The following is a 13,156-nucleotide window of genomic DNA, read 5'->3' as shown; positions in this document are numbered from 1 at the left end:
GGAAGAAGTTGTTTCTGAACCATTGGGTAAAGGTCTTCAGACTCCTTTACCTTCTCCTCAATGGTAGTAACGAGAGCAGTGCATGACCCAGATGGTGAAGATCCGTAATGATGAATGCCACCTTCTTGAGGCCCCTCCTCCTGAGAGTGTCTTCGATGGTGGGGAGGCTGGTTCTCACGATGGAGCTGGCTGAGTTTAGAACCCTCTGCAGCTTTTTCCAATCTTGTGCTGTGGAGCCTCTGCGCCAGGCTGTGATGCAACCAGTCAGAATGATCTCTGCCACACACCTATAGAAATTTGCAAGGATTTCAGCTGACATATCAAATCTCCTCAAATTCTGAGTGAAGCAGAGCCACTGGCATTCCCTCTTTGTCATTGCTCAGGACAGATCTAGGGTGTTGATACCCAGATCATTAAAGTTACTCACCCTTTCTACCATTGACCTCTCAATGAGGACTGGTGTTGTTTTCTCCTGACTTCCGTTTCTTAAATTACACAATCAGTTTCTTGATCTTGTTGACATTGAGTTGGACGTTGTTGAAATATTACTCAACCAGCCTGTCACACTACCATATGCCTCCACTTCATCATCTGAGATTTTACCAAGAACAGTGGTGTTGTCAATTGTCCTTGTGTTGAGATTGGTGGTTTAATAATTGCATAATTTAAAGTATATGGCTAGAATATATTTTTGTCAGTTGTTTGCTGTGCTTATCTTGGCACATTAATATTTGCTTTACAGTCATTTTTCACTGTGTTATATTTTCAAATCCATTTTTAAATAAAAACTAATTCTCTTTGGAAAGAATTCTTCGTCTAAATGCAAACTATTCAGTCAATCTGAAATGAATAAAATGAGAGGAAGGTTAAACTGAAGACCGTCCGGTGCTGTAGTGGCACCTGCACCCACCTTCGAGGCGAGTGTTCCCGGGTTCGAATCTGGCAGGCTCCTTCCATGCTGGGTAGAGCATTGTGCAGGCAACTCAGCTGCATAAAAAACAGGCAAATGCTAAAACAAAAACGGCAAGATTGCCGCCCGATGCACCACAAAGCAGAGAAAGGAACAACAGCAACAGGGTTAAACTGAAATACATTATTCTTCCACTAGGATGAGAAAAAGATAATTAGATTCTTTGGACCTTTCTGGTCTTTCATCTCTAGACCAGCTTTCCACTCACTTCCCATATCCTTCAGTCCCCACTGTCCAAACATCTCATTAAATTATAGACTTTCAACATTATACATCCTCCAGAAGATTGGTTGTTTCCAGATTCTAGTATCTGCAGTCTCTTCTGGCTTTGAAGAATTTATGTTTAAATTCTGGACTTGGAATAAATCAGGAAAACCTGAAATATGGTCCTGATGAAGGGTCTCATTCCGAAACATCAGCTGTTTATTCCTTTCCATGGACGCTGCCTGACCTGCTGAGTTCCTCCTGTATTTTGTATGTGTTGCCCTGAAACATGGTTAATTATTTTCAAAAAAATCTGCTTTGCTAAACAAATGAGCAGTTTTGAATTTAGTAACATCAAGTTCTTGTTCCGCTTAGCTGGTGAAACATTATTGTTCATGCTCTGTTTTGGTTCTGTTAATAGTAAATAGAACATTCAAGTTACCTAAGTAACAATGGATTTATAAGTATAATTCTTTGCCATAGATGGGAGAGGTTAGAACTTGCAAACAGCTTGACTTGCTAGTTCTGTCTAATAATTAAGAAACCAATGTTCTCTTTCCTATCAGGCACTTCAAAGGTTCATTGATTATCAAAGTATATATCCATATACAACTCTGAGGTTCATCTTCTCCAGATAGCCACCAAACAAAGAAAGAACGTGAAAGTTGTTCAGAGAGAAACATCAAATCCACCCCCATACAAAAAACAGCAATCTGATCATCAACCCCCAAATCCTCCTCCCCCCACACAAAACACAGGAACATTGACCCCCAAACAACCCCTCCCCCACATAGAAAAACATAACAGAATGCAACCAGAACATCGACCCCAAAAACCCCTTCCCTTGCACAACAAAATGGAAAAGGAACAGGCTAAGAACACAGAATATAAAAACCATAAATATGAGCAAGTCCACAGTTCATAAACGCAATAGTCCAATCCATAAACACAGAACCACGAAAGCATCCTCCAACATTGAAAGAGAGGGACACCTCACGAACACAGAGAGACCTATCTACCTGTCACAGTTAGCTGCACAGCAGTTAATAAGATGCAGTTAATCAAATGACCCATTCTCAATTTATTTTAATTTTAAATAATTATTGGAAACATCTTTGATATTAATTCTCAACAAATTTTTAATGATTACGCAGCTGGCATCTGACTTGAAAGTATAAATGAGTGGTGCAAAACTTTTCCTTTTGATAATGCCATTAAAATTATAAATATTGAATAGTGAGTGGTGAATCTGTGAAATTCTCTGCTCAGGGGACCAGTAGAGAGGCTACCTCATTAAATGTATTCAGGGCACAGTTAGATAGATTTTTACATAGCAGGGGAATTAAGGACTATGGGTAAAGGCAGGGAGTCCAACCATAATCTTAGTGATTAAAGAAGATCAAGATTAGCTTTATTTGTCATATGCACATCAAAACATGCAGCGAATTGCATCATTTCCTCAAATCAAATAAGTGAGGATTGAGTTAGACGGCCTGCAAATATCACCATGCTTCTGACATAAATGGCAGAGCAGGCTTGACGGGCCAGATGACCTATTCCTGCTCCTATTCCTTATCACACAAGGAGTGATTGATAAGTTTGTGGCCTAAGGTAGAAGGAGTCAGTTTTAGAAAACCTGGCACATTTATTTTTCAACATAGTCCCCTCCTACATGTACACACTTAGTCCAGCGGTCGTGGAGCATACGGATCCTTTCTTTGTAGAACTGGTCCACGGCAGGGGTGATTGATAAGTTCGTGGCCTCGATGAGTTATTAACTTCAAACCTCTTAAAGAGTTGAACTGCACGTGCATGTAACGAGAGTGTCTTGGACCTCCAGGTGGTCCACAGCAGGGGTGATTGATAAGTTTGTGGCCTAAGGTAGAAGGGGATGAGTTACACAGCTCTCGTTACATGCACGTGCAGTTCAACTCTTTGAGTGAAAATGCAGAAAGTTTGATGTTTCTCCTCATCTATTTCAAGCCACAAACTTACCAATCACCCCTGTTGTGAACCACTTCTGGAGGTCCAAGACACTGACTTCTACAAAGAAGGGATCCGTATGCTCCAAGACCGCTGGACTAAGTGTGTAAATGTAGGAAAAATAAATGTGCTAGGTTTTCTAAAATTGACTCCTTTTACCTTAGGCCACAAACTTATCAATCACCCCTCGTATATAGGGAATCAAAGTTTAAAATCACAAACACGAGGAAATCTGCAGATGCTAGAATTTCAAACAAAACACATAAAAATTTCTGGTGAACGCAGCAGGCCAGGCAGCATCTATAGGAGGAGGTACAGTCGACGTTTTGGGCCGAGACCCTTCGTCAGGACTAACTGAAAGAAGAGCTAGTAAGAAATTTGAAAGTGGGAGGGGGAGGGGGAGATCCAAAATGATAGGAGAAGACAGGAGGGGGAGGGATGGAGCCAAGAGCTGGACAGGTGATTGGCAAAAAGGATATGAGAAGATCATGGGACAGGAGGCCTAGGGAGAAAGAAAGGGGGAGAGGGGAAGCCCAGAGGATGGGCGAAGAGTATAGTGAGAGGGACAGAGGAAGAAAAAGGAGAGAGAAAAAAAAAATAATAATAATAAATAACGGATGGGGTACGAAGGGGAGGTTGGAAATTAACAGAAGTTAGAGAAGTCAAAGTTTAAAATAAATGTTTCTTCTAAAATTAGTAATTTCTTTTTCCCTTTCTTTTCCAGATCTTTCCTTTGACACTATGCAGCAAGCTCTCCACCAGTCTGTTTTCATGTCAACCATTTCCGCTCACCCTGTTCGTGATCTCCCCCTTTGCTGGGAGCAGCACTGCAAACTACTGCCCAGCGTGCTGAACTTCCAAGCCAGCAAGGTGTCCAAGTGGACTATCGATGAGGTACAACACTGGTAAAAATATGGTTTATAAAGGACGATAACGTAAAATTATGCACATTCGGAACAAGTAAAATTGCTGACCTGTATGCACCTGTCTGCCATTTCATAAAAAGCTTTATAAGCCTCAAAAGTATTCCATAGTGCATGACATATCCTAATATACTGCACTTTGTTCATTGACTGATGTCATATGAAGGAAGAACACAAGAGGCACTGCAGATGTTAGAAATCGAGCATAACACACACAAGATGCTAGAGGAAATCAGCAAGTCATCATCTATGAGAGGGTGGGGAATTTTGGGCCGCAACATTCATCAGAACTTATACTAAAACCAGGTTTTGGTTGCCAGTAACCTGTACATAAATTTACACACTACTGATCAAAGATTTTCTCCTGATCCCAATAAAAAAGTGAAACCCTTTGCTGCTTTCAGTACATCATCCTTAGGATTCAGGTGCTAATCCTGGCTTCAAACTCAGTAGGCATCTGTCATTAAGATATTTTAATCCAGACCAAGAACAAATTCAAATGAACTGACATCATTATAGAGGGGCAAGAAACTAGGATGGATAATCATATTTCACACTTGAAATATTGGCCATGAGTGAATGCTGAGTTATACTAGGATTAACTGATAAGTAATTAAAGTAAAATAAAGGCATCGATTAGTCTTGCGAGACTAAGTCTTGACTCTCCAGGGTGCAGGCCTGGGCAAGGTTGTATGGATGACCAGCAGTTGCCCATGCTGCAAGTCTCCCCTCTCCACGACACCAATGTTGTCCAAGGGAAGGGCATTAGGACCCATACAGCTTGGCACCGGTGTCGTCGCAGAGCGATGTGTGATTAAGTGCCTTGCTCAGGGACACAACACGTTCCCTCGGCTGGGGCTCGAACTCACGACCTTCAGGTCACTAGTCCAATGCCTTAACCACTTGGCCACGTGCCCACTGATAAGTAATTACATGAAAAATATTGTGTTTCTTTAGTTTTGTGGCTGCCTGTAAGGAGACACATCTTAAGGTTATATACAGTATACATACTTTGATAATAAATGAACTTTGAAATAATAATGACATTATAATCCTCCATGCCAGATTCTAAAATTACATGATCATCAATTATAGACTACCTTCACCATAATAGAAACAAGAACATAAATGGGAAAGTAAATCTCATTTAATAATGTGCTGACAGTTAACTCCCAGTATCTTCCACATTCATGTTCAGGACCAACAATCTCAGTTAAATATCTATTTCATTGGATCAGATGTGAGGGATTTCACTGCTATTTAAAATTGGATTAGGGTGAGCAGTTTCAACAACTCACACAGAGTGGCACTCACATCTACTGTAATGAAATACTCTGAGAGGGTGGTCATGGATAAACAGCATCTGCCTTATCAAGGACCCGGACCCACTGCAATTTGCCTATCACCACAACAGGCCTACAGCAGATTCAATCTCACTGGCTCTCCACTTGACCCTGGATCAGCTGGACAATAGTAATATCTACATCAAGCTGCTGTTTATTGATTACAACGCAGCGTCCAACACAATCATACCCGCAGTTCTAATGAACAAGTTCCAAAACCTGGATCTCCGTACCTCCCTCTGCAACTGGATCCTTGACTTCTTCGCCAGGAGACCACAGTGGTGCAGATCGAAAGTAACATCTCCTCCTTGCTGACAGTCAACACTGACGCACCTCAAGGACGCATGCTTCACCCACTGCTCTACCCTCTATACCTACAGTTGTGTGGCAAGGCACAGCTCAAACACCATCTATAAATTTGCCGATGACAAAACTATCGTTGGTCAAATTTCTGATGGTGACAAGGAGGTGTACAGGAGTGAGAAGGATCAGCTGATTGAGCTGCGTCACAGCAACAACCGCGCACTCAGCATCAAGGAATTGATTGTGGACTTTAAGAAGGGGGAGTCAAGGGAACATACACCAGTCTTTATCAGGGGATTAGAAGTGGAAAGGGTGAGCTGTTTCAAGTTTCTGGGTGTCAACATCTCTGAAGATCTTTCCTTGGCCCAACATATTAATGCAGTAACACAAAAGGCAGTGCAGCAGCTATATTCCATTAGGAGTTTGAGGAGACTTGGTCTGTCAGCAAAGACTCTTACTAATTTCTATAGGTGTACCGTAAAGAGTATTCTAACTGATTGCATCACTATCTAGTATGGAATAGCCACTGCACGGGATCAGTAAACTCAGCCAGCTCCATCATGAGCACTAGACTCCCCTGCATCCAGGACACCTTCAAAAGGTGATATCTCAAAAAGGCAGCATCCATCACTGAGGACCCCTATCATACAGGACGTGTCCTCTTCTCATTGCTGCCATCAAGGAGGAGGTACAGGAGCCTGAAGACACGCACCCTCAACATTTCAGGAACAGCTTTTCCTCTCCACAGTCAGATTTCTGAATGGACAGTGAACCCATGAACACTTGAACATCACCTTAGTGTTTTTGACATCTCATTTTGCATTGCTTATTTAATTTAATTCATTTGTTTGTTTGTTTATTTATTTATTGTCATTTATCATTTTTATTATTATGTATTGCAATGTACCACTGCCACAAAACAACAAGTTCTACAACATATGCCAGTGATATTAAACCAGATTCTGATTCTGAAACAAAAGACTAACAAAAGGCATATACAGTATAAATAGAATTGACTAAAGGGGTGAATGATCTTGGACTGAAACATCAGCTCTTTATTCCTCGCTATAGACGCAGCCTGACTTGCTGAGTTCCTGCAGTGTTTCATGTGTGCTATGTTAGATGAAAGAGGCAGTGACACAGAATAAAACCAATACAGTACATCCTGGCTGTGCAGAATATTATGATTTCATATTTCAATTTCTTTGTAACTCTGTGTCAGACATTGTGCATTCAGGGAAGCAAATGAGTCTTATTAACTTTTCCCTATCTTCTAATGATCTATTTTAGGAAGGAAATTTCATGTGTTCCCAGTGCAGCACCACAATGCATGAGACTGTGCAATCCAGAGAAATGGCACTATTGTGTTTATATCTCTGCCTCTTGTTTAAATTCAGTTATTCATTTAGAAATCGTCCCTTCAAGCCTCGCCACCAGCAATTCCCATTTAACCCTACCCTAATCGTGGGACAGTTTATAATGACCAATTAACCGACTAACCGGTACATCTTTGGACTGTGGGAGGAAACTCACGCATTCCATGTGAGGATGTAGAAACTCCTTACAAAGGACGGTAGGATTAAACTCTGATCTCCGAGGCTCCAAGCTGAAATACCGTCGTGCTAACCACTATGCCACAGTGGCATCCCAAATTTACAGCTAACTTCAACAACATTCACTATATTTCTCCTTCTGGGTACTTCAGCCAAGTGATATGTGCAATGCTTTCAACACAGTACGATGAAGCCAAGCCCTTCACTAAAACAACCAAGCCAATGGAGAGAGATTAGGAAAGTATTGGCCAAAGAGATCAGTTCTCAGAATACAATATGAAAAGGAAAGAATTGCAGGGACGTAGATGCAGGCTATGGCACTGCCACCAGATATTATGCAAACGATGGGAAGATGAGTGGATGCCCAAGAGTCTAGAAAACAAGATCCTTCGTTGGCACTGGAAAAGTGAGATTTTGCTGGAATCAGCTGTTTCTCTCCCCACTGATGCTGCTTGACTTGCTGAATATTTCCAGCATTTGGAGACAAAAAAGACTGCAGATACTGGAATGTAGAGCAGCACACAAAGTGCTGGTGGAACACAATGGGTCAGAGCACATACAGTGGGGAAATGGACAGCCAACAAAACACCGTCTTGTCCTCTCTCCTCCTTAGGTGCTGCCTGACCCGCTGAGTTCCACTAGGGCTTAGTGTGTTAGCTCCAAATTTGCTTTTTTTGCATTGGATTTCCAGAATCTAGTCTTTGCTATAATTACAAGAAAATTTGGGAAGGATTTTAACATGTCATTAAGAGCCTGAATCCTGAGAACCAGAGATCTACCTAGTTCAACAGGAATGAAATGACAAGCCAGTGATACTCAGAGTGGAAAGCATAAGAAAATTTGCAAACAAGAGAAGATCTGCAGACTCTGGAAATCCAAGCCACACACACAAAATGCTGGAGGAACTCAGCAGGCCAGGCAGCATCTATGGAAAAGAGTACAGTTGACATTTCGGGCTGAGACCCTTCAGCAGGACTGGAGAAAAAAAACGATGAGTAAATTTAAAATGTGGGGGAGGGGAGAGAGAAACACAAGGAGATAGGTGAAACCGGGAGGGGGAGAGGTGAAGTAAGGAGTTGGGAAGTTGATTGGCGAAAGAGACACAGGGATGAAGAAGGGGGAGTCCAACAGGAGAGAACAGAAGGCCATGGAAGAAAGAAAAAGGGGGAGGAGCAGCAGAGGGAGACAATGGGCAGGTAAAGAGATATGGTGAGAGAGGGTAAAGGGATGGGGAAAGGTGAAGGAGAGGACAGGGAAGTGCTCTCTCCATGTCTTGATGAATTGAAAATATTCAGGATAAAAATATTTTTGTTTTCTATTGCCTGAATTTGCAGAAACCATTTTGGTAAAGTGTATGGGGAAAGGATCAATGTGAGGCTAAATAGAAGAAAAATGACTCAATCAGAAAAAACTGGCTGAAAGGCAGTTGAATAGAAGTTCTTTTTTCTTATCATACTAGTAAAGAACAAATAAGAGGCATCATTCCTTTACTATTATGATAATAAAACAAGTAATTTTTAAAATATCTCCTATTCAGCTGCCTTCCAGCTTACCTTTTCCTAATTGCGCCATCAATCAAGAAACAGCAGCTGGAATTTGTGGGACATGTACTGAGGAAAGAGAAGCCCGAACATCTTGCAGTGACAGGAAAAAGTGATGGAAGAAAAAGTCTTGGTCAACAGTGCAAGACGTTTATGCGTTACATCAAGGGATGGTCACGCAAAAGTTTTTGAAGATCTTATTAGAACTTCTCAGATTAAAGACTGGTGAAACCCATGATCGCCCATGTCATATTTCACGGCACATAATGATGATGATGATGATGAAGAGTAAAGGAATCCTTGGATATTTTTCTTGGTGGTAAAAGTAGAAGGCACTGAACAAAGGAGAAATGAAGCTTTGATCCATCTTTACATAATAGGACAAACAGAAGAATGGGAGGCTTGGAAACGTTTAATAACTTATGTATGTTGTCTTCCAACATTTTTATATGGAAATAAGTGTCTTGAGATCCACATGAAACAAGAGGAATCACTGAATGAATGTCTAATTTATTCCCCCACCCTTGGAAGAAGAGAATTCCAAAGATGCAGACCAAATGCAGGCGATGGGAATGGCTTGTGTAGCATGGATGATTTGGGCTGATAGGCCTGTATCTAGGCTGTATGATTCTATAGGCAGCCCTACACGTGTTCCATGAATTAAGTTCACTTTTGGACCAAACTTCCATACTTCAGAAAGAGATGTCTTCTTTTTTTCTGCCTGGAGGACAAGGGCAGCAAATGTGCAACTTGCAACCGATTCTGACTGAAAAACCCACTGTCCCACTTAGCTGAATTTACATATACATATAATGAGTGATTGACAACAGTAAGGAGTTCAGAGTTGTGCATGTAACTCTGTACATTGTCATTAACATGCAATTAAGTGCAGGGGATCATCGCTATGGGTCTGATGTCAGGGGTGGTACATATTGTGTCTGACACACAGTGACAGCATGGAGCAGTAAACAAAAGAAACTCAGAATTCACAGCAGGGGCCTCAAAACCTTTCAAACTCCTTAATGTGAAAAATCCTTCCAGAAACTTTTAGAAATATATCTCAGCTCAAAACGTTTGAAAATGAAGACAGAATGGAAACATTACAATTAAATTGCTGATTTAATTAGCAGAGGCCTTGACTATTGTTGTAGATATGTGAGTTTGGAAGCCACCATGCTATCAAAAGAATTAAAATTCAAATTAAAAGAACTGTTAGTATCCATAATTGTTGTCATGAAATTACCAGGCCGCTGTGAAAAATGTCTAATTCACCAGTGTTCTTTAGGAAGGGAATCAATCCACTGGAATTAGCCACTTGGATGTTGAAGTATAATATTGCTCCATAGTGGATCTAATTGCTTGAACTGCTGACCCAACAGCACTGTAGGTGTCACAGCAGCACAACAGCAGTGTGATTGACTTTTAACTGTCCTGTGAAATGGCCCAGCAAATTACTCAGTGGCAGCAAACTGTGAGTTCTGAAGAAGAGTTGCCAGAGATCTGTGGCAGATGGAACAACACGAGGCATATATCCACTGGTGTCCTTCTTGCCAATTTAACTGTTGTGGATGCATTTTTCTATAACAGTGCTGCGAAAAGTGGCCAGTGCATATTTGCGATGAATCGCTGAACGTCATGGATACAGAACAAACATAGCAGCTCAAAATTAGGTATTTTGAGGAAAGATGATCCGCAGAACCATACTTCCCCAATTTGTAATCTTTTGGCCTGATCTATACAGTCCCTCACACTGCCATTACCATCGAGCTGGAGAGCCAACTCTGGTTCAATGAGAAATGTGGAAGAGGAGGTCCAGTACGGTATCTGAAACCAACCAAATATACCTGAAACACTGCAAACCTACAACAAACTAACAATCTCGAAGCTCTCTTGTCCTACTACTTCCAATCGTATGTGGAGGTTGAAAAATAACCAGTAGACAGGAGGAAGTAGGGGTGTGGAGAGCTCAAAGAAACTTTGAAGAACAATCTCATCTATAGTGATAATGGAGCCCAGCATTCGAATCACAAAACAAAGGCTGAAGTACCCAGAACCATCTTCAGCTGAATAAACCTAGTAGCTGGTTGTTCTCAGCATCTTCCTGAGGTCCCCACTATTATAAATACCAGAATTCAGCCAAAGTGACTCATTGCTATAGTATGAAGACACCCAAAACACTGAACAAACAAAGATTGTGTGTCTAGACAATATTCCAGCTATCGGGTTCTCTGCTATCCTGGTCATTGCCACTTCTCCCCTCTCCTGTTGGGCAGAAGAGACAGAAGCTTGAGAGCCTGTACCACCAATTCAAGGACAGCTTCTATCGATCCATTATCAGACTCTTGATGTCCCAATCTATCCCTTCCTGGCCCTTGCACTGTATTTGTCTACCTGCTCTGCACTTCTCTCTGTAAATGCAACAAAATATCTTGCATTCTGTTTTCCCTTCCTACCTTGGTGTAATTGAGTATGGCATGAGCTGTTTGAATGACATGCAAAACAAAAGCTTTTCGCTGTATCTCAGTGTCATGATAACAATGATAAGCCAATACCAATACTAAACTCACTGATTCTCCAGAAATACTACAATGTCAATTATAACATATAGAACATAGCACATTGCAGGCACTTTGGCCCACGATAAAAAAAAGCAAATTCAAAATTGTTTTTGGGGTATCAACAGAAGTAGAATCTACTAGTCCATAAAATGTACAGCCACCGCCACCAGAGATCCAGTGACACCAGATTATTGGAATTTTACTGCAGCTTTCAAAAGACTCTAGTAGTGTAAGCAACTGTTTTTTCCTCTTTGTTAACATTTGATCTAAGCTGAACTTACTCTTACATAAAATCATTTTAAAATAATTTATTGCCCTAGAGCAGGTGTTCCAACCCTTTTTATATGCCATAGACTTCTACCATTAACCAAGGAGTCCCTGAACCCCAGGTTGGGAACCTCTGCCCAAGAATGTATGACCTGCTGACGGTTAAGTCCAGTAAATTTCAAGACACTCAGAGTATTATTCTGCTATTTATTCTTCCATTCACTCAATGAGAATAGCAAGGTGAAATTAAAACAGATTGTAATCAGAACATGGAGTATTATCCAAAAGAAATACTGTAAGTCTTGAAAGCACAGCTGGTTTCCAAGTTATAGCCACATGCAGTTTATTTGTTATAATGCAAGGAAGGTGGCAATCCTTTCAACTAAACACCATTTATTAACAGAATTTATTCACAGGATAATCTGAGGCAGTACAACATAGAACAGGGGTTTCCAACCTGAAGTCCATGGACCCCTCGGTTAATGGTAGGGGTCCATGGCATTAAAAAGGATGGGAACCTCTGACATGGAATGTGAATGGTTATATCTCCCACACAGCTCCATTCGGTAATCAATAACATCACTTTGAAACCTCATTATTCAAAATAACTTCATGTTACACGATGAGTGAAATGCGTGAATTGAGGGTTAAACGTGGACTTGTTTATTGATGGTGTTATTATGTTTGTTTTCTGAAATATATCACATTAGCAAGTGAACAGAATTCTGACACTGAGTTGACGTTTTGACATTGATAGAATTGCTTTGTTGATATCATTGATTGATGGCAATTTAGTTGAAGGTGCGAATGTCAATTTCATTAATGTGAAGCTGACAATTTTTCAACAAACATTGTCAGACCACATTAGTATCGTAAATTGCAGCTATAATATTGATAATCTGAGTTATAGTACTGGCAATGACGATTATGTCAAGGGACTGTGCATGGTTGACATTGCTTGTACAATTGCTCACACTGTGGCTCAAAAAGCAGGCCAGAGCCTGGATGTTTGGAGCCAGAGACTTTTCAGAAGACTCCCGAAAAGCTTTTCCATCTTCTACAGGCATGTCAGGAGTGTGGTGGGATGGGAGGAGACAACTCCATTAACACTTAAGAAGTAGGCACTGTTTGGAGTTTAGATTGATAGACATCGACTTCATCATACTAAATTTCTTCATATTAAACAGGCTTATAATGAATAAGAAAAAAAATTCCTCCATTGTTTTTCTCATCATGACTACATGGTGAACTCCTTACTTTCTGGCCATTGCACTGTACTTTGATCAGAAATACTTAAAAGTGGTTCAAAAAAGAAGCTCTCCACCACCAAGCCCCCTGCCCTGTAAGCAAATAGAAAATAATTTAACTCATTAGCTCTCTGAGTGGTAAAACCAGCTTCTGGCTGAGGCATCAATGAGCCCAGGCTGAGACCCACCAGAGGTTGGGAAATGGAGTCTGTTCCATCCACCAACTGGCAGGAGGATCTTCAGCCGCCATGGGAAGGGTTGTGG

The 13,156-nt window shown here is 41.0% G+C and overlaps 1 protein-coding gene across 6 annotated transcripts in view; it reads left to right on the top strand.

Annotated features, from left to right (window-relative positions):
• Positions 1 to 13,156, top strand: part of LOC134355649 (lethal(3)malignant brain tumor-like protein 4) — a 427,935-nt gene that overhangs the window by 393,151 nt on the left and 21,628 nt on the right. For all 6 annotated transcript variants that reach the window (XM_063065900.1, XM_063065889.1, XM_063065869.1 and 3 more), the window contains one exon: positions 3,882 to 4,051. In XM_063065900.1, coding sequence (XP_062921970.1) covers positions 3,882 to 4,051 — 170 coding nt within the window. The remainder of the gene's footprint in view (positions 1 to 3,881; positions 4,052 to 13,156) is intronic.

The sequence above is a fragment of the Mobula hypostoma genome, chromosome 1, assembly GCF_963921235.1.
Source record: "Mobula hypostoma chromosome 1, sMobHyp1.1, whole genome shotgun sequence".
Lineage (NCBI taxonomy): Eukaryota > Metazoa > Chordata > Chondrichthyes > Myliobatiformes > Myliobatidae > Mobula > Mobula hypostoma.
The sequence above is the reverse complement of the archived record's forward strand: the minus strand, read 5'-3'. Positions and strand labels throughout refer to the sequence as shown.